Here is a 27,972-nt window from a genome sequence, read left to right as displayed (position 1 = left end):
CCGTAGTATCTGGCAGGTGTCGCCACTGTTGCGTTCGCAATTTTAATTGTCATGTATTTTCTAGCGTTACACATATACATCGGTACTCTCTCACAGTATAACTAAATTTACGGTAGGAGAAGGTTGTGTTGAAGTTAGTCTATTATCCATCGGTTATTGAAATTCGTTATAAGATATAAAAATGTCTTCTGAAGATGAAAATGACGAATTAACAGATTTAGAAAAAATACGTGATCGAATGTTAAGTCAACCGCGTTGTGATCGTATGCAAGTTAGTGCTTGGGAAGACGACGATGACGGAGTAGAAGCTGAGCGTAATGCGAAAGGTTAGAAATTTCTTTTTCTTTTTAATTTGAAACAAACATTTATTTATAGTTTTATTTGATAATCCTTAGTTATTTTGTTTCGTAATTATTTTATTTGTTGAATATAATCCAATAAATTGATTCAATGAGATCGTTCATTTATTGATTTCAGAGCCGGATGAAATAGCGATTCTAGGTGCTGCTGAAAATGGTGATATAGAAAAAATTAGAAAATTATTGATTAAAGATCCTAACTTATTGGAATGCACGGATAAAGATGGATATACGCCTCTTCATAGAGCATGTTATGGAAATCACGTGGAAATTGTTGAGGTATAATATTTATGTAACCTATAAATCGTATTTTAATTGATTAATTAATTGATTTTGAGACTTATAATATTTAAATGAATGCCATGTTAAATAATAATTTCTTTATTTTATTTATAATTATTCTTAGTATTTGCTTAAAATGGGCGCGAGAATAGATACAAAGACTATGGATGAATGGCAACCGTTACATTCTGCTTGTTGTTGGAATAACGTAGAATGTGCTGCCATTCTAATTGCTAATGGAGCCGATGTAAATGCAAAAAGTAAAGGAGATCAAACTCCTTTACATTTAGTATCAGCAAGTTCTCATAATTCTCCTGCTTTACAACTTCTTCTTTTAAATCCTGATGTAGATCACTTGATAATAAATTCAAGTGGAGATACACCCGAGCAAGTTGCTAAAAGAACTGGTAAATATTATCCGATGTTTGAAATAATTGAACCTTGTTTAAATGAAATTTGAAATGAATTTATATATAATACTTATATCATTATAAATTTATTAAGTATTTATGTACACATGTATAAAATTCATAACTATAAATATTAATATAAATGCTACGATTTCGTATTTATAAATATAAATTATTTTAACAATGAAAAAGAATGATATATAAATCCTAATTCTTTAACTTCTAATTTGTTATGATTTTTTACTTTTTGTACATACACTATAACTTTTGATAATTACATTTCTAATCATCAGTAAAGCAATACATTAAATGCTAATAGATTAATTATATAATAATATCAACATGAATATGCATTCATAAATGAATAAAAAGATACATATTTTTTTTTCTAATCAGTATAAACGTATAAAAATATATTTCGTAATTATTTGTTTATCACTAAAATTATTGAGTATCATTTATAAAATGCTTTGTGGAATAATACTTCAGTATATTGTTCATTCTCTTCAAATGTCTTTGATTATATGTGAGATATAACAATATTAAAAACAGATGAATGTTTTAAAATGCACGATATTCTGTCATACTGTAAATAATACACCTGAAATACTTTGCAATATTGAATAATCGTTAATTATAGGCACTTGAAATTTTTACGTTAATAATGAAATTCACGATAAAATAACATCAGTTACATGTACTATTAAAAGTAGAAAATTTGTTTGGAAAATTACATTTATATATATATATATTTTTTTTACTTATTTCAAAGTGATGTTAAATTTACAAATTTCGGAGTTCCATTGCTTAAGCGTTTTGAACCTTCCCATATTAAAACTGTACTATCTTCTGTAGCTGCATATAAATGGTGCTGGTCCAAAGCCCAAGCTATGGCAATTATAGCTCCACATCCTTTCGCAGTATTTACGATTTCTCGAACTAATCGTAAATCCCAACTGCTCCATAATCTAAACATATAAATGTATGAACCATTTTTCTAAGCTATAAGTAATTTAATTATAAAATATATAAATGTAATATACCTTATTACTCCATTATCTAATCCGGTTGCAATGACATTGACAGAAACTCCTTCAGGTGCATTACTGTAACACAGAGCTGTTATTCGAGATTTAGATAAAACAGAGCCTACACTTCTAGCATTTATAGTATAAACTCGTAATTCAGATTGAACTGCCAAGTCCTTTTTGTCAGCCTTATTAAATATTTCATATGTTACTGCTATATCTCCCAGCGTTTCACTGATGGATAATAGATGGATGGAATATTTGTAATCACAGACAATTGATCTTATATACGATAAGCTGTAATAATATATAACTTAATTATTCTACTGTTATTAAATTCCTTTTTCTAGAATCATTTTATTGTAGTACAATCCTTTGTTACATGCATTTAATCAGAATACATACCTATTTAAATCCCAAATAACAATAACACCATTTCCATCTCCGGAAACTGCAATACTAAATGCCCTTGACAACGAAATTGTAGTTACTCTACTTCTATGAGCTAAAAGTACAGATGCTGGAATCGAACTAAATTCTATTTTGCCACTAGTTCCAATGTTATATGTGTGTACTGTTATTTTACCAGATAAATAACCAGTCCACAATTCACCACAATCGGGAGCAGATGCTAAGATTGTGATCTGAAAGAACATAAATATTTTAATAAATTTATTAATATTTAAAAGATTAGCTTCGTTCGATGTACTTACAGGATCGAGACCAGAAGATCTCATTAATGGTTTAGGAGGTTGTTCTTTTTTACATTTCAGTCTTGCTATTCCATCATTTCCACCCCATGATGCTAGTGCAGCACCCAGAACAGACATTCCACTAAACATACTAGTACCTACAGATATGATAATGTTGTTAATACGAAAATTATTACGACTTTTAAAAGTACAAATCATAACAATTATTATCTAACCTTTTTCTTTAGCATATCCTATCAGAAGTGTTGTATAATTAGGTAATCCAAAAACATCGCCTGTTGCTAAAGGAATAAGATAAGATAATGAAGTTCTGTGTTTATGTTTCCAGCAAAGTACAGGCTCATTTCCTGGTGCTGCTACATAATTTCCCCATTTTATACCTATAATATGATACATAGATAAATATATTATTATATACTTATATATATATATATATATATATATATATATATTATTAAAATAAGATGATTAATATAAATAAAATTACCTTCAACACCTTCGATAACTTGTGGTATCAAGGCAGAAGTTACTACTGTACCAAGATTTTGAATGGGTAATGGATGTGAAGTTCTAAATAACTGTGCTGGTGTTTGTCCATATGTCCTAACCATTGTTTCCCATGCCTGACGTTCTAAAGGGTCGGCTATTTGTTCTACATTGAATCCATAATATGTCTATTCGACATAAAGGTTATATGATTAAAATTTGTAATTATTTGACACTATTTATTTTTAACAACGTAACTTACCGCTGGATGAAAAACGTTAATTGCTTCAACTGCTGGTCGTCCTGTTTGTCTAAAACCAAACACGAGATCAATCCAGTATGGTAAAACTTCTCTTACTAAGTCTGTTTCGAGTGCAGCTCTATGTGCTAATATGAATAAGCGAGCATCACCACCACACCATTTAGGTAATTCAACATCGCCAACTCTGTTACCATTTTGTCGTACACCAAAATTAAATCCTATAAAATTATAGCATTGTATTGAATACAAATATTAACTGAATATATATATATATATATATATATATATATGTTTGTTTATTTACCTTCCGAGTTTAATAAAAATTCTGGCAGATAAAAAAACTCTGGTATTAATTCTTTGACATCAGTAGTTGAATCACAGCTAGTTAATCTCCATGTAGTTGCCAATGCATGAAATGTTCTATCAGGAATATCGAAGTTATCATCTACCAGAAAAATTGTTAATTATTATTTAAGAAATGTTTTCAATTATTATACATGCGATTTTTAAAATACCTTGGTAACATAAAAACATGCTGGTAAAGGGCGGTAGTCTTACTAAAAAGTGTAAAACTGTACCCGAATTACTGTAGTGAGATCCATAATGGAATGGTTCTTGATTCAAAGCAATTAAATTTAAGCCTTCTGACAGAGCTTGCTTTAGATACTAAAAGAAACATTTAATTAGTATATTTACATCATTTTATTATTATAACATATATCTATTTAATTAAATACTTACATTATAATTATTTATATAATGTTGTTCATTTTTTTTATCTTGCACAGCCATAGGTCGTTTAAAATTTCTGTAAAAATGATTATTTGTTATCGAATTATTTATCATTATTCTTTCAACCAAGAATGAAATTTATTTATAATTTACCGATAAATTTTTGGATTATTTAGATCAATTTTATCATTAATGTAATCTGATAACACGAATGGAAATACAGGATATTGCATGAGATCATTGTAAGAACGTCCAGCAAGTTTATTTAAACAAGTTATGTATTCCCAATTTGTTAATGCACCACTTCTCCATAATGCAATTACTTCTCCTAAATCATCACCAGGAATACGTCTTGGTAAATTACAAGTAGATAATTCTGTTGCAAACTCATCTCTTTCCTGCAAAATATTAATCTTAGTTTAAATATCAACTTATTCAGAATATTTTAATAAATAAATACCTTGGAAGAATTAAATGCTAATAAATAGGTTCTCCCAGTGATAAGAAATATTTCAATAGCTCTTTCTTGTAATTGGTATCTTCTTTTATGTAATTCACGAATATCATCTAATCGCCAGGCTGTACCACCAGCCATGGCTAAATCCAAACCTCCTAAGGCTATCTAAAATAAATATTTAAATTATACAAATGATAATGCACTCTTCTTTGGAAGCAAAATTTTGTACTTACATCTGTGTGCAATGGTACGTCAGGATTATCAGGAACAAAATAGAGACACGTTTCTCCAATTAATACTTCGCCTGATAATTCTGCTCTTGGAGTAACAACTTTGGCTTGAGACATTTTACGTATTCTTTCACTGGTATGTAAACGCTCGATTAAAGTCGACGCGTTAATATCTTGCCGGCTCATTGAAAATAAATATGACAAAGGTGCTTCGATTTTAGATACTCCTATAAATATTATTAAAAATAAAATGATTAAAATAGAAAGATTGAAAGTAATTAAACAAATAAATCATTTTTATATCTTTGACGAACAAACCTAATTTGTCCTTATGCTCTGCCAAGAAAAATCTTTCATCGATATCCAAATGACATCTTTGTAAACGAATTCGAACTCTGGCAGGTCCTTCTGTTGGATCTAATTCCCAACTACATGGATAACTTTCTGGAAAATGCCATAGTGCTCTTTCATGCGTCAATCGTTTGGCCAAATCTCTCCATTTTTCGACCGTCTGAGCTTCCATGGCTCTTGCATGTTTTAATCGTTCCATTAATACTTTACGTTCTCGATTTTGCTCTTCTACTACAGTACGAGTTATAGTCATCGCGCTGTCAGTTAACTGTTTGGCTAATCCATCAAATCTATTACTGATTCTAACATATAAAATAATTTAAGAAACCAACCCAAATTCAAATTGCAGAAAGTATAAAAATAATGTAATTAAATACCTGTATATTGCTGGAAGATTTGCATCAATCCATATATCTCTATCTCTCATTAATTCACGTCGTAGTAAAGCTAATTCTTCATTCCATATTCCTGGAGATGCTTGTTCAATACCTTTTGCAAGATCCCATATACGAAGAGCTTCTCTAAATTCAGCACACATTCTAGCATCCGCACTCGACATTTCATCTCTTTGCAATAAATCCCAAAAAAAGACAGTGAATCTTTGTTCTACCTAACATGTATTAAATATATAATATTAAATATGGTATTTTTATCTTTTACTTGTAGATTTTAATTTATGAATTAATACGTTGCATTACCTGCGGATGAACCTCAAGAAGTGATAACAAAATTTCATGAGCCTTTGGCTCTTCCATTAGAGATCTTACTGCATAAATTCTAGTGTTATTACTTTGATGGGGCCCAAGTAACCATACCATAAGTTTTGCTGTATATTTTCTTAAAGCAGGTCTAGTAAACCATGCACTACTCCAATGATTTCTTCTTTCTAATGGGTCGCATAATCCATGTAAAAGAATCGAAAATAATCTTCTAGTTAATTGTAATTCATTTCCTGATGGTGATTCAGCAGCAGCAGTTACAAATTCGACAGCTCGAGTTAAAACCATGCGAAAACGATCGTACAATTCCCCCTTTCCTGTTTCTCGTACAACAGAAACCGAAGTTCCATGTAAACTTCCATAACTAGACGATCGAGAACCATGATCGCTCTGTTCGCTTGATGTAGTAAGAACTACAATAAATATGTACAATAAATATGAACATAATTTATTATTAATATATATATAGAGAGAGAGAGAGTTAATAAATCTAAGAATTATATATAAATATTAACCTGTTGTTAAATAAGATGCCGAAGCAAGATAAGAAGCTGTACTACGTAATCTAAAACCAGAATGTGTTGAGATTTTTGCTGTTAATGCATCGAGTTCACCATCAAATAATGCAACTTGTGCATCTCTGATAGCAGGTATACACATAGTACATTTGTTACATTCAGACATTTCCTTAAGTTCCATATGATTTAATATAAGATGTAACTCTAAAACAGCTTGCATTTGATGATTTCCTGGAGATTCTAATAACTTAGCAGCAATTGCCACAAGTAATACATGGATATCATGGTTTAATGATGTTGAGTTACTTCTATGTGCTGTAGCAACTAAGGCTTGCACCAAGCATTCTATGAGACCTTGCTCTAAGACCATTCTTAACGCATTTGAATTCTATAACAGATTAATATATATATATTTTTTTTTAGTATATTTAAATTTGCAATAAAATGAGAAATGTTTTTATTTAATTATATATGCTATACCTTTCCTATAATATCTGTTATAAATGATATTATAGGATGTGCTATATTCGATTCTATAGCAGCAGTTTTTGCGATCATTGCTATTAATGGTGGCATTGCTGCTAATGTTGGTCCTCTTAATGCAAGGTTTTCTAAAGCATTAATAAGAGACTCACTTCCCGGATAAAGCGATATTTGATTTGCTAAATGCATAAAATATTTTTGCTTTATAAACTTATTCACTTCTTCATCGTTAGCTCGTTGGAGGTACGTTTGTATAACCTTTATTAATGCCGTACGAACTCTTGCATCAGGATTATTGGCTAGGACTAACAAAACCTCTGCACGTAAGACATGTTTCAGTACAGGACTAACTTGACTATCAGGTAATACTCTTACTGCATCTCTTAACAATAATAATAAACCTTCACAGACTAGACCTTGACAAGCTTTCCTTTCGTCTATGTATGTCGATTGTCTTTCCTGAAAATAATTATCAGAATATTTAAATCGTTATTAAATAATTTATTGCTGTTAATTATTTCAATTATTTTATATATTACGTTAGTTTGTAAATTTGAGCCATCGCTAGCTGCAATTCCAGAATCTTCTCCAGCGCTAGTATCTTTAGACTGATCATTTCTACGTTCTTTTCTTTTGATTGTTTTACTTTTTTGTATCTATAATAACAAAGAAAAAAAAAATATTTTATTAAAATTATTTTTCGTCATTCGCTTCTCCTTGCTATATCTATTTAGAATTGTATATATTGATTTAAATTACCTGTACATTTGTTAAAGCTTTGTTCAACTTGCTATTCTCCAATATTCCTATAGATTCTTCGGAAGAACTATTTGTTACTGTTAAATATTTTCGTATATTAACTTTTCCTTCAGTCAAAGGGGGTAACAAAAAATAAATATTATGCCTAGAATGTGTTATATAAGTCTCTGAAGCTTGATGAACAAGAACCAAATAATCAGTGATAGCAACTAAGTGTTCAAATTCCGGTGGAGCTCCCATCAATGCTCGGATTAATTCTACCACTGCATTTCCAATAGAAGATTCTAACATTGCACCCAAATCTTCGTACATAAAATGTTCCTGTATATATGAAAAATAATATATATATATTATTACTTAATGTTTATATCATCTAAAAATGTTCAGAATAAATCGACTGACCTTGCATAACATTAATATAGTATCCACGATTCCAACTCTGTTCAATTGAAAGGCATTAAATTCACGCTGAGAGTGTTGATCCCTTAACAAAAGTAATATCGCTTGTAACAATAAGTTTAATGTGTCAGATTTTGCCCAAGTCCTCCAAGCAGTTAAGGCACCTTTCACGAGTTCAGGATCAGTAATCACAGCTTCACAATTTTGTGAAATGGAAGGATTACCGCTACCGATGTCTTTGATCAAAATCGAACTATCGCAGGCTGCATCTAACATTGCTTTTAACATATGTCTACCTGCGTGACAATGTGGTGACTCTAGAACTCGTAAAAGTAATGATGTTCCACCTTCGGCACGATATTGATTTAATAATTCGGAATCACTTCTTGTTAAATGCAGCACTATCGAAAATGCTAATGCTTGCTCCTCTTCGGTAGAATTCAACTCTACTACCTATGTAAGATATGTAAAATATGAACAAAAACAATCCAACAAATGTTTAGAAAAATAACAGCAAATATATTTACACAAGTTAAAAAAATGTATACTTACTCTTGCAAAAAGAAATAGAAATATTGGAACACCACCCATTAAACTTGCTGCAGGTATAAGACCTCTGTATTGTTGGCACTCTAAACTAGTTGTCAAAATAGGTGCTATTGATAATGGTGGCTGTTGAGATACTTTATGTTCAGGAGCAGATACGACTCTAAATCCAGGATGACTAGGAAACAAATTTCTTACAACTGCTATAAATAAGTATAAAACATTTAAACGAAATATAAAAAGATATTTTCTTATATAATAAATTTTATTTATATAGATTGTCACAATTATCTCCCTAGCACTATTCGTTATTCAAAAAAATATTTCAGAAGCAAAACTTACTTCGTTTCGAGGAGAATGCAATTCATATTTACGATCGAATCGACGAAATACTCAAGTAAACCAAATCTTGGAGCCGTTTAATGAAGATAAGTTTTGAATGGTAATAAATGATTATAGGTCGATGAATTCGTTACGGAATGAATTACACATTTATCTAAATAATAATATATAATTACATCTATAACAAAAAAAAATTCCTTGAAATTTTTGAAGCAATCTTGTCCACCTAAACGAAATTTATGACCATCATAAAATCATCCCTCTTAACACAAAGTAACTTTGCTTGAAACACTTTTTTGAATAACGAATAATTCAGAAGATAATTGCATGTAAAACTTCTGATGAAATAATTTGTATACATATATAATTATATATTTACCAGGATTAGCTATAGCTTGAGGATATAAATGAACGATATTAGGATTTTGAGCTTCATAAGTAAGAAGCAAGGCATCTTGCAACTCTCCTAATTGTGAGTTGGTAGCATCCATGACTGATTCCCAATCAATTTTATTTTCTAATACTTTCGTTTCAACTGCACGTCTTAGATAGGTACCACCATAAGATTTTCGTCTACTCGTATCGAATTTACCTCCTTCTACATTAATAAAAGTTATCAATTGTTCAAATTATAATAGTAAAAAATCTTATTGTAATGAAAATACTATAAAATATTATAAACAAACTAACCAAATTTTACTTCACGAACATCGTTCAATGCTCCGGATGTGATCAAAGGTGCAAAATCAGGCTTTGCCATATTTAAAATACAATCCGCAAGATTCGTAAAATTTGGTCCGAGACTGGCAAGGTATAACGCTCTTTCTTTGGTAAATACTGGATATCTGAGTATAAAATTTGTATGTTAAAATTTTAATGATACGTTATATTATATATCATATAATGCATCATTAAATATTATATATAAAGCAAATAAATATTTACCTAAAAACCATTAGATTTCCGAGATACCAAGCACCAATACTGCTTGATCCGATCTGACCAAGTAAAATACATGCAGTGCCTGGTTTTCTTACTAAAATACCATCAAAGGGTAATTGGGCATTAATTTCTTTCCAACCATCTATCCAAATAACAACATCTATGACGGCACTACGTTTGTTCAAAATAGTATCTTTGAAATTTATAGCTAGATGATGCCAACGTCCTGAAGGAAGTATGCCGCTTATGGAGGTCTCAGAAACGGTTCGATTTGTTTTATCATCTGGCCGAGTTAATCGCAAAATTAACTTATCTGAAAGGACACTAAATTATGAAAGCTGAAAAATAATGTAATAATCAATAAGTATAATTTACCTGATCTAAAATCGAGCCATATTTCTAATACCAAATATTCCATTCCAATTGACATCAAATGTATAATACTAACTGGTGTAGGTGGTGATGATGAACCTGCTACTGCTGGTGTTCCCAAGAAAAGATCAAATGTTTTTCGGCCTTTTCAAGATGATTTTGAAAATGCATGCAACAACACATTTAACTTACTACTATATCACATGCTATAGTTCTATGTTAAAAATAAAAATTTACCAACCTTCTCTACTCCAATTATCTGAAAGGATGCCCCAATCAGATAGGCTTTCGCTATTGGTATTAAGTAATGGTGCTGTGCTCATAACCGTTCCTCTGTTATTAAAAGGAAATCCTCTTTCCACTCGTAACCACATGGAAGCAGAACAACCAAGCAACCATACTGACCATGTAAGTTCTGGACCAACTGGCAAACATGTTGCATGTACAGACCAGGGACTACAAATGCTCATACTCAAATGTTTCTTTTTAAAATTATTTACTAAATTGTCAGCTTTTTCAAGAGTTTTATTTTCATCTGGTTGAAATGTCAGTATCTTTTGTGTATCACATTCGACAGGAAACGATAGAATAAAATTCGGTTGGGGTCGTGCTGCCATAACTAGATGATACAATGGTTCTAATAGTAAAGACATTGGTGGCTTTTTAACTTTGAAAAAAGATAAATATGTGTCTAATTCGGTGGATGAAATTGCTTGTGTTGCAAGAAGTGTGAATACTTCTAATGCAGCATGTTGCAGATCTGAAATACGCGTGCATATATAATTATTTTAAATAATATTTTTTAAAGAGAATTCCTCTCAAAAAGGTGAAAACAATATACCTTGATACTGAGGATCATTACTAGTGAATATGTCCTTAAATCCATTTAACATTTTTGTAATTACACCCGATCCCGCAAGAGCAGCACAACTTGAAACGCTTTCCCTGCACGTAATTGCTAATTTTCTTAATCCATTAGTCACTATAGATCTTCTTTCAGCATCTAACTCTCTACGAATAAAAATTTCATTTGTGGAAAATGTTTAGTATATTTGAACTTTTATTCAAATTTAATAAAATTCATATATACTCACTGCTTAGTGAAATGAATAAGTAAATCTATTGCTAATGAGCACAAAGCTGGATGTGCATTTGCATGACCTCGTGGTTCAACAACTGGTCCTATAGAGCTATTCTTTTTTGTTACATTAGAATGGCAACTTTTTCCTGGTACTTCAATATCTGCTTCATAACCATCATCAGCAGTTACATATTCTCCAGTGCTACTATCTTCAGCACCACAATCTGGCAAAGTATCCAAATTCATAGTAGGTAACTAAAGCATAAATAGACATTTACTTTTTAAATAAACGTTTAACTAATAATTATCGAAGAATTAAATTTACGTTAACGTTAAAACTTACTCTGGCACGAGGCTGTTGTGGAATAGTTTGTTCATGAGCAGGTTTTAACATGGAAACTTTAAGCAGAGCTTCAATAATGGTTGCTATTCCATGACCAAGTCTAACTCCTGTTTCAATTAATACTTTTTTCAATTCCATCGCTACGTCGCAGCCACCTGATACAATATAATATATAATATTAATAACAAAACTCTTAATTTATAATAATTAAAAAATAGTTCGAGTATAACGAATGAAATTACAACGTAGATTGCTGAACGATCTATTTGCGACAACGCGGTTTCAAGAATGATGTTTACCAGTAAGGCATGGACCCTAAACTGTTTTCACGTCAAACAATTTTACAGAGCATCTGAATTATAATCCGCAGCTGTATGTTGCCGAAGAATACCAGATCGAATTATACAACGTACGCATGATGATACATCCAAGTTATATAAAGATAAAAATATACTTACACAACGAGCATGTTAAGCAGCAGGTAATTAAAGCTTCAAACAGCTTATACGCTGATTTATTAGTATCTGAAAGTAAAATTATATTTAAAAAATCAGTAGAAATATATATATATATATTTGTACACTATTATACGTTTTTTTTTTTTTTTTTCAAACCTACCATGTATGTTATCAGTAGCAACGTTAATAGCTAATGATCTAAATAATTTTAAAGCTTCATTAGCTATTGGATGTGAAGATAGTTCTAGACGAAAATTAGGACTGCATAATGCGACTCCAGCTGTGGCTCTCCATACTGCACTTGCTTTATGTAAATTAATCTCTTTACCAGTGGCTATTGATGCTACATCCAATGTTTCTAATACATTTATTATTTCTGAATTATTTTTTAACTCTGATTGAACATTCTCATTTATGCAAGATTGATTATCTGTTTTAAGAACTTCGAGGGTGTCGTTCTCCGATGGTAAAATTATTTCTATTTCTTCACTTTCTATATTTACTTTTGTAGGCCCATAAGCATTTTCATTTTGCCATGATTTTTTTGGACTTTCCTTTAACTGTTTTTTCTCAAGTTCTTCTAATATATTCAACAAATCGCTCGTCTCATTTTCGAGAAATTTAAACAAAGATTTCAATGCTATCTCTTCGGTTTCTCCGAGAGTATCAGCTTCATGACAATTCGAATTCCAAATTTCCATGATCACCGCCACTTCTAGAAGAATGTAAACACTTCTAGTAAACGCTACGTCCGGTAGTAAAACCAATACTTCTTTCAATCCATCCATCTCTATAAATTTTTCCCACATTTGCATATTCCCTATCAGATTCGACATTAAGGACAAGCAAGAAAGAATAAGAAATTTAGCAGCGACGCATTCCTTATCATTATTATAATAAGTTTTGGCTTTCAAAAATGTCGGGTAAAAAACACGAACAAGAAGTTCCTGCCTAACTTGAAACTTTGAAGTTGGCGTTACTTTCAACAAGTGTGCGATTACGACATATGATAGCTTTGGATCATCAGGTGTTAGCAATTCCTTATACATTTCCAAAAATTCCCAAGAATAATTAGGTGGCCTGTTGCAAGACTCACAATTGTTATTCACCGGATAAGCACCGAGTTCTTTAAAGAGAGTTCGTTCGAGAAGAATAACGGCTGGACTGTAAGTCGAGGGATCACGTTTCTTCAGGAAAGTGACAATACTCGAAAGAAGGATTTTCGGTGAAAAACAACAACAGATACCAGCAGCCGTTGTTACTTTTAATAATCTGATTCGTAACTCTGCTACATAGGCATGAGATTCCTTCAAAAGATTAGTTAGAGTCATGACAAGAGAGGATACGCAACAAGCTTGTTCAAGAATCGAGACACCAACGATCGATTCAGTGTAAGGTAGTCCAAGAACATCGGAATGATGATGCGATTGAACGTTATCGACGCAAAACTTGTGTTTGGTTCTGTGACACAGGCTCATGTGTGCGATATCTCGTCGAACCCTTTTCAGGCCACTCATTAAAGCACCGATCATATCAATGACTTTCTTTGCACGAACGACAGATCTTGTTGGATCGGCACTTGGTAAACTAACGATCGCCAAGATAGTCTTCTCGATGAGTTTACCGTCTTGGCTTTCGGCAAATAGCCGGAAAAGTTCAAAAAAGTCTGATAGATTATCAGCATTTGCACTTCGCTGATGTAACAGGCAATAGAGAAAAGTTATGATACCGTACATGGTTGCAAAGATAAATTCTTGAAGTAAAGAGCCTTCGTCCGGTGAAAGATCACTGCCGATTGATTTGGTACAAGCATCTTCGAGTAATCTGAGAGTCATAGGTAACAATCCATTGTGTATTACAGCAGTGGTAGGTTCGTCAGCTCGTAGAACACGTTCCAAAGCCATTAACATCAGTCTCGCAGCAGCAGCCTTTAAAGTAGCGCATTCGATCCTAGTGAAACCAGTTCCGTCGATACCAAATTGTAGAGACCAAAGAGTGTCCAAAGCAAATTTTAACACTTGCACGGCTGGTGTTTGTTCGGCAGGTGTATCATAATCCCTTAATCCTTGAAGCAATTGTATGATCAAGAGACTAGTCTCGAAATTATTAATCGTTGCATTCAACACTTCCTTGATTCTTTCATCTACATAATCCAAGGGAATTTTCTTCGTCGGTCGTGCAGGTAACTCGTAAAGGGCAGCCTGCCATTTCTGTTCCTCGTCACTTCTGACTACCGATGTGAAGTATTCAAAGTCCATTGGATTTAAACGTATTTTTAGAGTCAACGAACGTGCCTGATCGATACCGTCCGTCAGAAATTCAGACTCGCTGCTCTCGCTTTTCGCCGCGTTACGTTTCGTTTCGGTTCCCAAAGATTTTTGTTTGTTATTGTACGATGCCATTCTAATACCGATACCTTGTTTACGGTTACTATTTTTTTTTCTTGACGTCCTTGCATTGCCTTCGTAATTTTTAACGGTACGATTTATCGACTTGATGTTTCTTCGTTTAGCGTGAGGCACTATGATCACCGTGTCAACTGCATCGTCGTTGCAATAAAACTTAACATAAGGATTGCGAATAGATGATTCTTTTGACTTATCTGAAGAATTATCTTCTTGAAGAGCAACCGGATATAATGCTACTAAAAGCGCAACAAGCTCACGACCACACGACAGTCCACGTACACCCAATAAATGCAAGACCGCTAAACAACGCCAGCCACGATCCCGAGCTAAATATCTTCTCAATCCAACCAATTCACCGCCCTCACTTTTTTTCGCACAGAGTTCGTGTACGTCCGAAAGCAACTCGCATGCCACGAGTGTAGATACTCCACCACCACCGACTGAACTGAAATAAAATATCCGATATATAACATCAGATCTTTTTTCATAGAATACCTTCTTATCGGTTTTATCTTTAAACTTATCGTATTGATAAGATCATATTGATAGGAATAAGTTAAATTATTCTTTTCTTCATATTTATTTATTATGTCTAGATATTTCTTACGACAGTCCTTCTTTCAAATTTCAAGAAACAAGAGTGCATGCGTACAATGTGTTGCAAATGTGTTGATATCAAAGATCAAAGTTAATCAGGATGTGTTTGTTCGAACTTTTTCTTTATGATCCGTCGTAAATTCTTTAGAAATATATCTATCAATCTTGTTCTTTCTTTTTTTAATATTATAGTTTTGCAATCATCAAAGATTTATACAACTGACAAACTACTTGTTAAAATAAAAAATAATTCGTTTATTTATATATATATATATATATATATATATATATATATATATATATAGAAAAAAACTAAAGCAATCTAGTAAACAAGTTCGATAAAATATCAGGAAAAACAAGGTGTATGTACATTCGACTCCTTATAGATTCAATGTCTCATGGTAACAGCATGACCACAAGGATGAGATCATATTTTCATACTGCGGTAACTATTAGACACCGTTCGGTAAAAATAGATGTCTCACCATTACTGATCCATAGAAATGCATACTGTCTTATTAGTCTTTAAATAATTTTTTTTTATATGTTATCAATATTTCAAGATATGTACACACTATGATTTGTACATACGTACTATTATTATGCAATAGAATTACGATGATATTTTCTGAATCATTATAATTACCAAAATGAAACGGCATCTTTCACGTCTCTGCCTTCCTTCACTTGAGCAAGTAATTCTGCCAGAAATATATCGAGCCAAGATGATTTCTGAAAATATAATATTAATAATTATTATTAACGATTGCATATTTTTTATTTGAAAAAAAAAAAAAAAAAGAAAGAAAATGTCATAAATCAATAAAAAATTGCTGATACTCTTTAGTAATTTTTACGAGAAGCAAAAGAAATTACTTTACTAATTTTTGTAAATCGTGATAATAGAAAAGATTAGCTAAACAATTAGAAAAGAAAGAGATAAAACAATCGTTTAATGTAATAAACAGAAAGAATAACGCTCGTATCTTTTCATTTAAAAATAAAATTGTAAGTATTGTTAATATTATTATCTTTTTTGTGTACATTATTGCATTGGTAAATAGTGAGCATATAAAATGAGAATTATTTACTTTTACAATATGTCATTGATACATAAACACATGACTCAAGATGGAAAGAACCAGAATCCAACGTAAATAACAAACGGTTTACATTTCCCCGTAACATGTATGTGGTCACGTAGGCTTCTTTTCTTAAGTGAACACAAGTCGTAACTTATCACAGATATCGGGCTTCAGTGAATGGATATATATTACCAACATAGATTAATTTAAATTGCTCATAAAAATTCATATGGGTAGTAATTAATGTAATGCTATGAATATTTAATTGTATTTATAAAAAAAAACAAAAAAAAAAGGAGAAAAAACATCGCTGATTTTTAACATTTACATTTAACGAGATCATCACGGATTATAATGAATAATTCGTCTGATATAGCGATAAGTGATTTACGACCCTCGAACTATTTACTTGTGAAACGTTGCACTTTATTAACTAAAAATTTTAACGATAAAGAAAGATCATCATAAAAAATTGTATTAGAATCGCACTTTCAAATATATCTTCTACTATTAAGAAGCTTATTAATAAAAAATACAACCAAATAAATCTATGTTGAAAATAACAAATACCGTTCTATAAATAAAAAAAAAAAAATAAAAATTTTATTGATTATTCCATTAAACATTTAATACTGTGCTCGTTTCAACCCATATGGAATATTAAAATTTCAAATTTAACCCATTGCAGAATAATCACTAGTCTAATAGCGTACAAAAAAGGTTTAATTATTTATCTTTTCAACGTACCGTGACATAATATTGACAAATAAAGTATGTGTAATTTATAGGTCATCTTTGAGCGATAATAAGATAGGATATAACCGTGAAAGAATCAATGACAAAGTCATTGCGAAATCGTGCGTGGCAGAAACTAGCGAAGGTACATTAATTGTAAGTGACAGTAAAAAAAAATCTAACGATATAATGAGATTACAAAAAAAAAAAATAATCAATAGAAAGAAGATAGACGTTATTTATCTTGTTTATTAAATAAAACGTGTTTAAAGTTTACTTTCTCATTAACGTTTAGCGTTACAACAATGTTTATAAAATAGAAATATTTTAAAGGATATAATATTTTTTCTAAAGCGTATGAAGCCTATACGTAACATGTGTAAATAACTGAAATAACTTGACTAACCGGTAGGTTATGAAAGAATCGATTAGTTAAATGCAAATAATAGATAATAAAACGTATAAGCGTATAAAAAGATATAATCGTCGTAAACATTCATTATAAAAAATAAAATTAATTGAGATATAATAGTTGTTGAAAAAAATTATTATTTGCATATTTCATTAGAAGCGAGCGTAATTGTTTATGTTAAATCAATAATACGGATAGGATGTTAACAAGTTAAAATGTTGAAAATGTTACAATTATTAGAACTATACCTCGTAACTTAGTGGTTCAGCGTGGATGAAATGATCCCAAAGGATTTGTAATTTATCAGAAGAACCTGAAGACATTCCTAAGGGTTCGTGATGGTGTTCGTCGTCGTCTTCGCCTTCGGACTCAACGGTTTTTAATCTTCCATCGTCTTCGAAACTACTCACATCGTAGGAATCACAAGCAGCGAACTCTTGCAAATTCGGATCTTCTTCCAGGATCTCTTCTTGAGCTGCAGTCTCGAATCGATCGACGTCAACCTAAAAAGGTAATGGAATCCACGGTGTAATACAAATTCTTGCAGAAAGATAAGGTGTGATAGAAAGAAAACGTTGCGTCAACGACGTCTTTTCCAAGTTTAACAGAGTTTCACGACTGTCTACAAAGCTTCTTTTCATTTACGTACACTCATACAGACATTTACGTGCGTGTGAGTGATTAGCCGATCTACCACAGCTTACGTAACACCCCTTCCCCATCTGAACTCTGACGGACAAGTTTCCAACCTTTCAGGGGAAGCCTGAAAGCTACTGTATACCTATAACTCGTTAAGTCGACCGAATAGAGGAAATGAGAGAAATAGAAAAAAAGAAAGAAAGAAAGAGAAAGAAGAAAGACATACGGAAAAACGACGATTGTTAGGCATCCCTAAGAATCGCAACATTTGGAAAATTATTAAAATTTAACGATAGATATACAACATGACTTGAGTCTATATAAGACCTTTAATACGTTTTGTCAACTGACTTACTCCCATGCTATAGAACGTTGCATCCTTTTTATCGGCATTCGAAATGTACGATTGGCCATTTTTTTGTCTTCGAGAACGAGTCGAAGAAAATTCGTTTCTCTGTCTTCCATGTATAGATCTTCCCCGTCCTCTTTGAAGGCCGTATGGAGAAAAAATTGACATCGAACAGGTCCTCGATATCAAAAGATTCCTCGTCGTTGAATGAGATAATTAGTAGTAGTTGGTCAAACGAATCAAACAATATCTGTGATCATAATTGATCAATTTTTAGATTCGAATATCCAGTAACTTTCGGTAAGGAAGACCGATCTCTACTGTTAATGAACTCAACATTCGACCATCAGACGACCCCGGTCCACGACCTCTTTGCTATCGTGGCACTTTTGATTTATGATCTTCTCGAGCTCCGTCGACCTTCTGATACAACATTAGCAAACCCGACGGTCGTTGCCTTCTTCGTTGGAAATTTGTTTTCCTTCTTTTCACTTTTCTCTCTTTTTCTTATGCTTCCTCCCGATCGCCCTAATAGCAATAAAAACTCTTACGTTCGAAGTTTCCAACGTCGAGATACTTTTGTATAAGACCAAAGCAATTGGCTAAAGAAAAACTATTCTTACGTATTCTATTAGACAATTTCTTCTTATGTCAATATGCAAAAATACCAAGCATGCGATTATATTTATCAGTTGAATTTATACACTGTGATATACTTCCAGAGTGATCTTTTAAACGAGATTGTAATACTTTCTACGTCACTCCTTGATCGTTTTCTACAAACAAATGATTAAAAAAGGGGCAAAAATTCACATAACATATAAACGATATAACCGAATGAAATCAATTCGATGAGAATACATAATTAATCGAAGAAATTTTGCTCACTACTATGTTATCTTGATTTTCACGTAGTCTAATTAAGTTTTCCAAAGTATAATTTAATACGTTTGCATGACCGACGAATATAAAGTTGAAATTCCGTTTAGAATATTCTGATGTTGCGACCCTTCTCTTCAGGATCGTCATATGAACTGTTGTTAAGACGATGAACGGCTGAAGAAAGTAGCAGGAGGTGGTGATCGAGGTAGGGGTAGAGGTGGGGGTGAAATTGAAGATGGAAGTGGATACGGACGAGCCTCCCGTAGACCAAAGGCTATTCCAATCGACGTCCTCCTATGAAAAAAACTTATGATTCATATTTGTCTCCTACTTATGATTCATAATTGCTCTCGAACAATCAAAAATAAAAGAGAGAAGAAGGCATACATAGAAATAGATAACAAGAAAAACCGATTACAGGCATGTATACACCCTCGAAAACTCAATAACGCAATACAATACTAACGTTACTTTGATCGGGATATGGAATGTTTTCTTGATAGGCTTCACGTTTACGATCCTATTGAAGTAAGAGTTCTCCTACAAGAATCGTAGAAAATAATAAAATAAAAGTAGAAATACGTCGGCCATTTTTATCTCAGTTTAAAATTCGCTATGATTAGATTATCTCGTGTAATTAATCGCAATTAACCCTATCGCTTTCTGGCGAAGTTCTTCGCTGAGCGTAATAACTGATAATTAGTTCTATCATGCAAATTTTATTGGACTTTTTATTTAAATTATATCAAATTAATATAGAACGAATTTATATATATATATATATATATATATATATAAATCTTAGGATAAAAAGAACGTTCGTAATTACAGTGGAAATATCGATGTGATATTAAGTTCACCTAGAGTTCTTAAATAATCCAGAATTTTCTCAACTGATTATAATCATCATTAGTATAAAGGGAGCGAATGTGAATATGCTTGTAACTTTTAATAAAAAAAAAAAAAATAAAAAGGTTAATTGAGTTGATGACTTCGTCATGATCGTTATCTCTTCAAAATTCAATTTAAATAATATGATATTAATCATCTAATTGTTATTGTTATTCTTTTCTCTGCTTATCTTTTATTTCGATTTTCTTCACAAATATACTTAAGATAAATCATGATTTCCTTTTTTTTACGAGTGATTATTTTAAATTGATATGAGATTTCTAGAGATTTCAACGAATGTTTAATGCTATACTATTCATAACCTCCTGCTGAGGTTGCTGTCTCTATCATTGCGCGAAATGGTTGACGCGAAGTAGATAAACAAAAAAATTGCAAAGAATGATAACTCAAAGTAACACGTGCAAATGATCGAAAACGTTAAAATATAACATACACACACATACGTGCACACACACATACATACACACACACCGGATAGAGCATCAATTAATCTTCGATATGTACAGTAGACTCGTTATTATGGTGAAGAATTATCTTAATGGTGTATTACCCTACCGTTGTTCTTTAATTAGCCTCGCCTCGGCGAAAATGATAACAAGAGACGCGAATCAGTGAAAACGAATCATTCTTTTATAGATAATAACAAGGAAAAAAGCAAACTCGTGAAAATGATAGTAATACCGGGAAAGATTTATGAGTGTATCGAGTGTAGGGAGACCGAATATATATCGGGAAAGAAGAGATTTACATTTAGTAATTTTCCTAGGCAGTGAAGATAGAGACAAAATAGAGACTTTCGATTCGGACATTCGGATTATCAAAACACAAATAGTTTTTGTCACACAACGGATATATATATATATATATATATATATATATATAACGATTAATAAGTTTACGTTATATATATATAACGATTAATAAGTTTACATTCGATATCATAAAGGACGATACGAACAAAAATTCAGTTACTTACAATTATTATCAATATCATTACTGCATAACATATTATATACGATTTCTTGATATTCTTCAAATTTTCAAAAGAAAAGGTTATGTCATCCTAACTAATACTTTTCAACAATTCTTCTTACAGCAAAGATCGTTAATCATCAAAAATCTTTTGTTATTCTTCGGTTGGTATCAAATAAGAAAAGGGGGCGGGGGATAAGTGAATGTTTCGATATAAAATTAACGATTTGAGAGTTTCTATAATTACGACAATAATTGGTCTTAAATTTGTTTACGATCAACACATAACTTCGCGCCGCTCGAGAACTTTTCGTTCCTGTTCTATTTCTTTCCCCCGTTTTTCTCCCCACCCTTTCGAACGTCCTTTCTTTCCCTCTCTTTTATCTGTGGTATACACATATAAGTGATACACAACACACACACAACATAATTAGATTATCTTAAAAAAGCTTGTCACGAATCGCGAGTTCTACGATAAACAACAAATCAATGCACGATAACAAGCTGACCTTCGAGATTATCTGTTAAACGTAAAGAAATCCGAATAATTAAGGATACGATGATTATTTCTTTCCGTATTCTTTTTTTAAAAAGCAATAGAACTCATATTATGAATTTTAAACTTACGTTACGTTCCCGCCACTGCATCCGCGATTTCTGTAAGACAAAACCACGATGAACGTCACGCCAATCTCCGTTACGGCGCTCGAGATTATCTCAAAGCAAAAAATTAAAGTGAATGATAGCTTCTCTTTCTCTCTTTTTCTCACGTTTTCCTATTCTTTATTTTCCTCGTACGTATAGATATAACAATAAACCAAATCTTAAAAATTATCGTAAGATCAAGAACATTTTCACGACCTGTCAACTCTTTAGCAACGACTCTCAACGACTTCGGTCGGTAACAACCAACTTCATCATTCTTCTTTTCTCTTTCTCTTTCTCTCTCTCTCCCTTTATCTTGTATCTGATTGGCTAATTACATCGGATTACTTATTACCGCGAATTTCAAAAGAATTTAAATGGTTAAGTGTTATACATAAAAATCTTTAAAAATCATAAGACAAACGATTATATTTTAATTTAAAAAAATAATGATAATAATTTAACAACAATGTAAATATATTTATTTTAGCTTGATTGTGAGCTTCATGACTTATAATAACACAAAGAGAAACACATCTTGTCTTTTGGAGATCCAGATAGTGGTTATGTACATGATAATGAAAATAAAGGGGTATGTCTACCTCTAGAGCTGCGCAGTTGTAAGCAAAGTGCTTTCATCCTATGGTTTTCACATCGATCGATTCTCTTATTATTCTCAGTAGAATCGTATAGTACTATTTCCAAAGTATTAATATTACTAATAATATATTCGTGAAATATATTTTTATGTACCATGAAAAGAAATTAAAAATTAAAAATTTGGAATCCTACTTAAGTACCGATGCAATAGAAGAAGTACGTAACCTTTAATTGTAAAAAAGCGTACGTATGCGAGGGAGTTCCTTAATCGTCACACAAACTATGGCTGTTTGGGAGCGAATGCGAAAACATTGTGGATGGAGAAGAAGTGCTAAACAAATATCTCTTGATGCTATAATACCGCTTTTTATGATACCTCTTTTGGCAGTAATCGCCGCCCAATCAGTTTTTTGTACCATCCTAATATTTCTTTCTACACCACTTTTGATTTATTATTTGCATCATAATTTCTTGAGATTTCTCTTAAGAACAAAATTCTTTCTTATGTGGACGATCACGAGTGTGTTAATGCTAATGTTAGTTTTTGAAGTCAATATTGTGCCATTACTTGAGATTTTACCAGAAGAGAATTTATTCTTCATAATATGCGTTGTTGGAGGCATATATTGTGCCTCTAAGACAAAACTGAGTGCAGATCATGTTGGTCAGGAAGGTGTTATAGAACAAAGTTTAGAGCTTGGAGAAGGAAGCGAAGAGCTATGTGTAATTTGTAGAAGAAAAACATCACCGCAAGCTTATCATTGCCGAGTGTGTCAAACATGTATACTTAACAGAGAGTATCATTCTAAATGGTAAGTCCAAATATTTGAGAATTTTGAGAGCTTTTGTTTACAGAGAAATAAATTTGTTTATAACCTATTTAATTTTAGGTTGGACTGTTGCATCGGTTCCAGTAACTTACGATGGTATATAGCATGTTTGTCATTTTCAACAACAGCTTTTATTTATGGCTCTAATCTGACTATGACAAGTGTTTGCCATCCTTTTATTTTAATTGGTACAATGCTTCTACCGGATGATTGCAGTGATGTTTATCATCAATTAGAGTATGTATAAATATTTGATTATAATAATTCAGACCATCTTATAACATTATAATAACAAAGTTTATTCTTTAAATATAAGTTTAAGTAATCTTGAAAATAATTAAAAATAATCAAATCTTCAAAATCTTCAAAATACTTGAAATATCTTTTTGAGTTGTTCTTTTGAATGTAATTCATAATATACGTTACTATAGTACTAAAACTAAATGAACTAAACTGGAAAGATACAGAGGGTCCACAATGCAAACTTTAATAATTTAGATAGTGATAATATTCAACAGAGTCGTAAACATTGGAATATATCTTATTTGTTCTCTGAAAATATAAAAAATTTATTGATAACATGTCACACAACTGTTGTCTTCACGTTCTCTATTAATATACATATAATATAATGTACATATTGTTTCAGCATCGCTGTCTGCTTCATCTCAGCACTCTACAGTCTAATAGTTGGCATAATAATATTCTGTTATTTAATACGTCATTTGTGGCTAATTTATCTTGAAATAACATTGGACGAACATTATTTATATAGAAATCAATATGATCACGAAACCTTAAAAAATGTGTCTTGATTATTTTGTTGCAAATTTTAGATACGAATATAGATAGTCTAGGATATTGTATTTACTTTGTACAAAGTATTACTATTTCATTTGTTGTCAAGAGAATAAAATGATCATATCAAACTATGATCGTCAGGTCAGATACTTGAAATACAGCAGATTTTTTTCAATATTATTTATTTATTCGTGTTTCTTTTTTGTATTTTTCGATGTCTTTTTATTATGGTATTTTAGTAAGATAAGTTTTCTCATTGAATAATATTATATTCGATGTATATATGTGTCATAAATCATGTTATATACTTATAGGATTTACATATATCATGCTTGATAATGGCATATTGTATTATGAGTGTACCAGCCATAAATCAAATATCTGGTATTATGTCAGAACATTACTATGTTTAGTATTTATATATTTATTGTAACTGTGATAAAGAAATTATTATGTGGTAATTACTTATTTCTTTTTTTAAACTAAATATAAAGTCAAAAGTATGTAATTTATATAAAACCTATAAACTTTATATTGTATAAAAATGATTATTCTATCTGCGAAACTATCGTATCATTAACGTATAGCAAACAGTAAACATATAGTAAACATATTGTTTATGATAAAAGAATGTGAAATACCACATATAAGATAATTCATAAATATTATTTTTAGTTTTTGATTAGTTAAATGATTATTTTAATCCTCTAGTGCTACTCCTCTCTCCTTAGGATCAAAATCAGGAACTATTTTTTGTACTATTTCTCTCCACTTGTTCCTTTGTTTTTCACTTTCTTTAATCATTTCAGCTATTGTAGGATAATCTCTCCATTTGTTAAAGTACTTATTCATAAGTTTACTATCATAATGTTCCTGTGCCATTTGTACATTTTTTAAATATTCTAATTTTAGTTGATTAACAATTGATCTTAGTGCAAGGAAACATTTTTCTTGCAATTTCATATCATAGAAATCTTTGGCAACTTGGTGTTTTGTACTTTGTTCTTTTACCATATTCGTCCAATGTTTAAATGTGTACCATAATAAATTCCTATCATATAAGGAAATGGCAAGTTCAAGTTTAACTTCGTACTGTTCTTTTGTCCTCCTTTTCCAAACAGTAAAAGTTTGCAATAATAGCAACTTTTTATAATGATCGTTTGCTTTTTGAATATTATTATTTCTTATTTCTATGAGTTTTTTAAACGGTCCTATTACATAGTGTCGAAATAAATATTTGTAATAGAATTTGTTGGCTATTGTATTTAACTCTTTCAATCTCTCCAATTTTTGTATTCGACATTTTTCTTGTTCTTCACGTAGCTTTTTCGTTTCTCGCATGGCCTGAAATCGAAATAATTTATCTTTTAATCAAAAAAATATTAAAAATAATAATCAAAATAATAAAATACATAAATGATAAGTACATAAAATATTAAAACAATTGTTTGAAGAAATATATACAATATGATTAGCATATTTTGATTTTTGATTATCTGACCTCTTGATGTAACTTTTTTCTTTTTTCTTCTTCTTCTCGTTTAGTTGCTTCTTCTGTCAACTTTTGTTCTTCTAATTTCTTTCGACGAGTTTCTTTCGCCTTTCTTAATCGTTCTCTTCTTGCTTCTGCTCGAGCTTCCATCCTCATAATAAATTTTGGTGGATTTGGTGCTTGCTGTGGTGTAGTCATAGATTTATCTCTTAATAAACAAAACATGAATATATATATTTACATATATTATATATAACTATATACTATTTTTTATAATATATATTATTTATTATATATATGTGTGTATATATGCATATATATATATATATATATATATATATATTATATTAATTTTATTATGTACTAAGAACTATTATATATTATAGTATTATATATTATATACTATAAGTATAATAAAGTAGACCCATTAATTAAGATTATTTAAATATCTCATTGTATTAATGACGATGCAAAAAATATTTCTTATGCAATGTAAATAGTATCAAAGAATTAAAATACAGTACAAATATTTTTTTTTCAAGAATCATTTTTTTCGACATTTTCAAGGTTATCGATGTTTTTTTTTTTTTTGTTTTGCATACAACTATATATATTTTGTTATTGTATATTATAACTAATTAAAAAATACATTAAGATATGTATATTATTGTAACTTTTTTTATAGATGTCTAAACGTATTTTCATATTATAACAATTCGACGAGAAGTGGCTTTATTTAAACGGACCACTCTGTATATTAATTAATATAATATTATATATATAATATATATAATATTATAATATATATATACATATATATTAGAATTAAATAAATTACCTGTGACCAGTTTGCCTCATTAATTGAATTAAAGTTCTTCTTGTTTTTTGACCACAATACATCAAAGTTTCTTTAGCAGCATTCGTGGTTTCTTTATCCATTTTGACTAATTCCTCTTGAATTTGTTTCAATCTAAATTCTTCGATAATTTTATTTTGTTCAGCCAATTTAGATCTCTGCTTTTCGATTATAACTTTCTGAGCATTTAAACGATTTTGTACAAGAGATTCGAACGCAAAATGTTTCTTTTGACGAGTTAATTTTTTTTTATCTTCGCTTTCTTGTATATTTTTAAAAGATGTATTATTTTTTGCCTGTGATTTAGAATTTTTTCCTAATTCTTTTTGTTTCTCCGTAATTTCATTAATGAAAATTTCGATCTTACGTTCGTGAGATACATCTTGCGATTCCTTTTTTATTTTTGCAGTATTTTTTATATGTTCAGTATACGTTTTCCAATTTTGAAAATATGTTTTTAATCTTCTGGAAGCTATATTTTCTTGTATCTTTGTCTTTATTTCTCGAAATCGACGTTCTTCTATCGAATTTTTTTGTAAAAATTCAAAATATTTTTTCATTAACTGCAATCGTTCTTCCTCCGAATCGAAATTAATTTTATCCTTGATAGTTACTTTAATATTTCCGAAAGATTCATTTTCGTCATTTCTATTGATTTCATTAGTATTAGAATTTTCAAATATCGGAGATAATTCTTCGACAGACATTTGCTTGCTTTTCTTTCCAAAAGTTTGTACCTTTATAATTTCATAATTTTATATTAATAATTAATTATTCATATAATAATAATATTTCTACATAATTTAATAATAAAAAATATAATCCTACCTTTGATCTATAGACTGTTTTAACGTCCACCTTTATTCTATTGGATATACTCCAAAAATCCTCGTCGTTTGAATTGGCTAGATTTTTCCTATTGCATCTATATTTATGTTGAAATTTTGGGCGGGACTTATGAAGTTCATTCTCGAATTTTCTTAATTCCATTTCAAGAAAAGTTTGTTCTTTCTTCAGGCATATTTCTTTAATTTCCTCTTCTTTCAATAATCTAATCGATTTAATTATTAATATAGAATACAGAGAAGAAAAATTCAAAATTAAATATTCAAATTTATCAAATTACACAGACATGACGTAGTACAACGTTAGTCATATTAATTTTACCTTTTAGCCTCGATCAAAGCAGAACAATTTGCATCAGGATTGAACAGTGTATCTCGAATTACTTTATGTCTCGTGTCCATAATTAAATTAGGATCAAGTAAGCCTTTATTATCATCTTTCAATAATCGATGTTTTTCAGAATGTGAAAAAATTGGCACCTTCATCATTTGATTCATGAGGTTATCTACCTCGTCGAGATGTACCATGTTTTAACAATACTTTCCGCTTTATTACACCGTGAATTAAGAACTAACGTAACTTTCGTTAACGAACCATTTGATATACATATAGATCTGAGAAAAAAGTAATCTATGGTTA

At 30.8% G+C, this 27,972-nt stretch overlaps 4 protein-coding genes across 9 annotated transcripts; 2 read left to right on the top strand and 2 right to left on the bottom strand.

The window, feature by feature from the left end:
• The first annotated feature begins 79 nt into the window (after positions 1-79).
• Positions 80-2,428, top strand: LOC122629683 (ankyrin repeat domain-containing protein 49-like). Its single transcript, XM_043813399.1, has 3 exons — positions 80-326; positions 478-638; positions 766-2,428. Exons 1-3 carry the CDS (start codon positions 182-184, stop codon positions 1,099-1,101), a joined length of 642 nt encoding a protein of 213 aa, XP_043669334.1. The 5' UTR covers positions 80-181; the 3' UTR covers positions 1,102-2,428.
• LOC122629563 (lysosomal-trafficking regulator) lies at positions 1,261-22,173 on the bottom strand. 6 transcript variants are annotated; one of them, XM_043813117.1, is made up of 38 exons: positions 21,891-22,168; positions 19,386-19,673; positions 19,121-19,273; positions 18,504-19,025; positions 17,758-18,012; positions 15,924-16,009; positions 12,433-15,125; positions 12,273-12,338; positions 11,815-11,969; positions 11,485-11,726; positions 11,232-11,401; positions 10,632-11,150; positions 10,394-10,534; positions 10,022-10,331; positions 9,767-9,921; positions 9,456-9,674; positions 8,741-8,937; positions 8,192-8,641; positions 7,790-8,110; positions 7,570-7,686; positions 7,028-7,489; positions 6,545-6,935; positions 6,009-6,442; positions 5,688-5,920; positions 5,278-5,612; positions 4,963-5,186; positions 4,733-4,894; positions 4,426-4,670; positions 4,282-4,348; positions 4,056-4,206; positions 3,845-3,985; positions 3,541-3,758; positions 3,280-3,466; positions 3,008-3,172; positions 2,793-2,929; positions 2,485-2,723; positions 2,095-2,376; positions 1,261-2,019 (listed from the first exon to the last, which is right to left on the bottom strand). In XM_043813117.1, the coding sequence occupies exons 4-38, from the start codon at positions 18,663-18,665 to the stop codon at positions 1,818-1,820; spliced, it is 10,533 nt and encodes a 3,510-aa protein (XP_043669052.1). In that variant the 5' UTR covers positions 18,666-19,025; positions 19,121-19,273; positions 19,386-19,673; positions 21,891-22,168; the 3' UTR covers positions 1,261-1,817. The 6 variants fall into 6 exon arrangements, 5 of the variants coding, with proteins under 5 accessions (XP_043669052.1, XP_043669069.1, XP_043669076.1 ...); XM_043813134.1 differs by having other exon boundaries at positions 8,741-8,934; XM_043813141.1 differs by having other exon boundaries at positions 10,394-10,498.
• Positions 17,926-25,224, top strand: LOC122629676 (palmitoyltransferase ZDHHC23-B). Its single transcript, XM_043813388.1, has 4 exons — positions 17,926-18,065; positions 22,399-23,320; positions 23,399-23,575; positions 23,988-25,224. Exons 2-4 carry the CDS (start codon positions 22,758-22,760, stop codon positions 24,151-24,153), a joined length of 906 nt encoding a protein of 301 aa, XP_043669323.1. The 5' UTR covers positions 17,926-18,065; positions 22,399-22,757; the 3' UTR covers positions 24,154-25,224.
• LOC122629626 (golgin subfamily A member 6-like protein 22) lies at positions 24,839-27,901 on the bottom strand. The gene is made up of 5 exons (XM_043813271.1): positions 27,655-27,901; positions 27,316-27,538; positions 26,470-27,224; positions 25,641-25,839; positions 24,839-25,483 (listed from the first exon to the last, which is right to left on the bottom strand). Exons 1-5 carry the CDS (start codon positions 27,858-27,860, stop codon positions 24,839-24,841), a joined length of 2,028 nt encoding a protein of 675 aa, XP_043669206.1. The 5' UTR covers positions 27,861-27,901.
• Between the last annotated feature and the right edge of the window lie 71 nt (positions 27,902-27,972).

The sequence above is a fragment of the Vespula pensylvanica genome, chromosome 1 (assembly GCF_014466175.1).
Source record: "Vespula pensylvanica isolate Volc-1 chromosome 1, ASM1446617v1, whole genome shotgun sequence".
Classification (NCBI taxonomy): Eukaryota; Metazoa; Arthropoda; class Insecta; order Hymenoptera; family Vespidae; genus Vespula; species Vespula pensylvanica.
The sequence above is the reverse complement of the archived record's forward strand: the minus strand, read 5'-3'. Positions and strand labels throughout refer to the sequence as shown.

Coding starts and splice junctions, on each gene's coding strand:
- LOC122629683 (XM_043813399.1), top strand. CDS start 182: ATGTCTTCTGAAGATGAAAATGACGAATTAACAGATTTAGAAAAAATA. Junction 327..477: donor AGCTGAGCGTAATGCGAAAG/GTTAGAAATTTC, acceptor TATTGATTTCAG/AGCCGGATGAAATAGCGATT. Junction 639..765: donor ATCACGTGGAAATTGTTGAG/GTATAATATTTA, acceptor AATTATTCTTAG/TATTTGCTTAAAATGGGCGC.
- LOC122629626 (XM_043813271.1), bottom strand. CDS start 27,860: ATGGTACATCTCGACGAGGTAGATAACCTCATGAATCAAATGATGAAG. Junction 27,225..27,315: donor AAACAGTCTATAGATCAAAG/GTAGGATTATAT, acceptor GAAATTATAAAG/GTACAAACTTTTGGAAAGAA. Junction 25,840..26,469: donor ATGAGGCAAACTGGTCACAG/GTAATTTATTTA, acceptor TTGTTTATTAAG/AGATAAATCTATGACTACAC.
- LOC122629563 (XM_043813117.1), bottom strand. CDS start 18,665: ATGTCAATTTTTTCTCCATACGGCCTTCAAAGAGGACGGGGAAGATCT. Junction 10,535..10,631: donor AGATAATTGGAGTAGAGAAG/GTTGGTAAATTT, acceptor CATCTTGAAAAG/GCCGAAAAACATTTGATCTT. Junction 5,187..5,277: donor AGAGCATAAGGACAAATTAG/GTTTGTTCGTCA, acceptor TAATATTTATAG/GAGTATCTAAAATCGAAGCA.
- LOC122629676 (XM_043813388.1), top strand. CDS start 22,758: ATGCGAGGGAGTTCCTTAATCGTCACACAAACTATGGCTGTTTGGGAG. Junction 23,321..23,398: donor AGAGAGTATCATTCTAAATG/GTAAGTCCAAAT, acceptor ATTTAATTTTAG/GTTGGACTGTTGCATCGGTT. Junction 23,576..23,987: donor GATGTTTATCATCAATTAGA/GTATGTATAAAT, acceptor ATATTGTTTCAG/CATCGCTGTCTGCTTCATCT.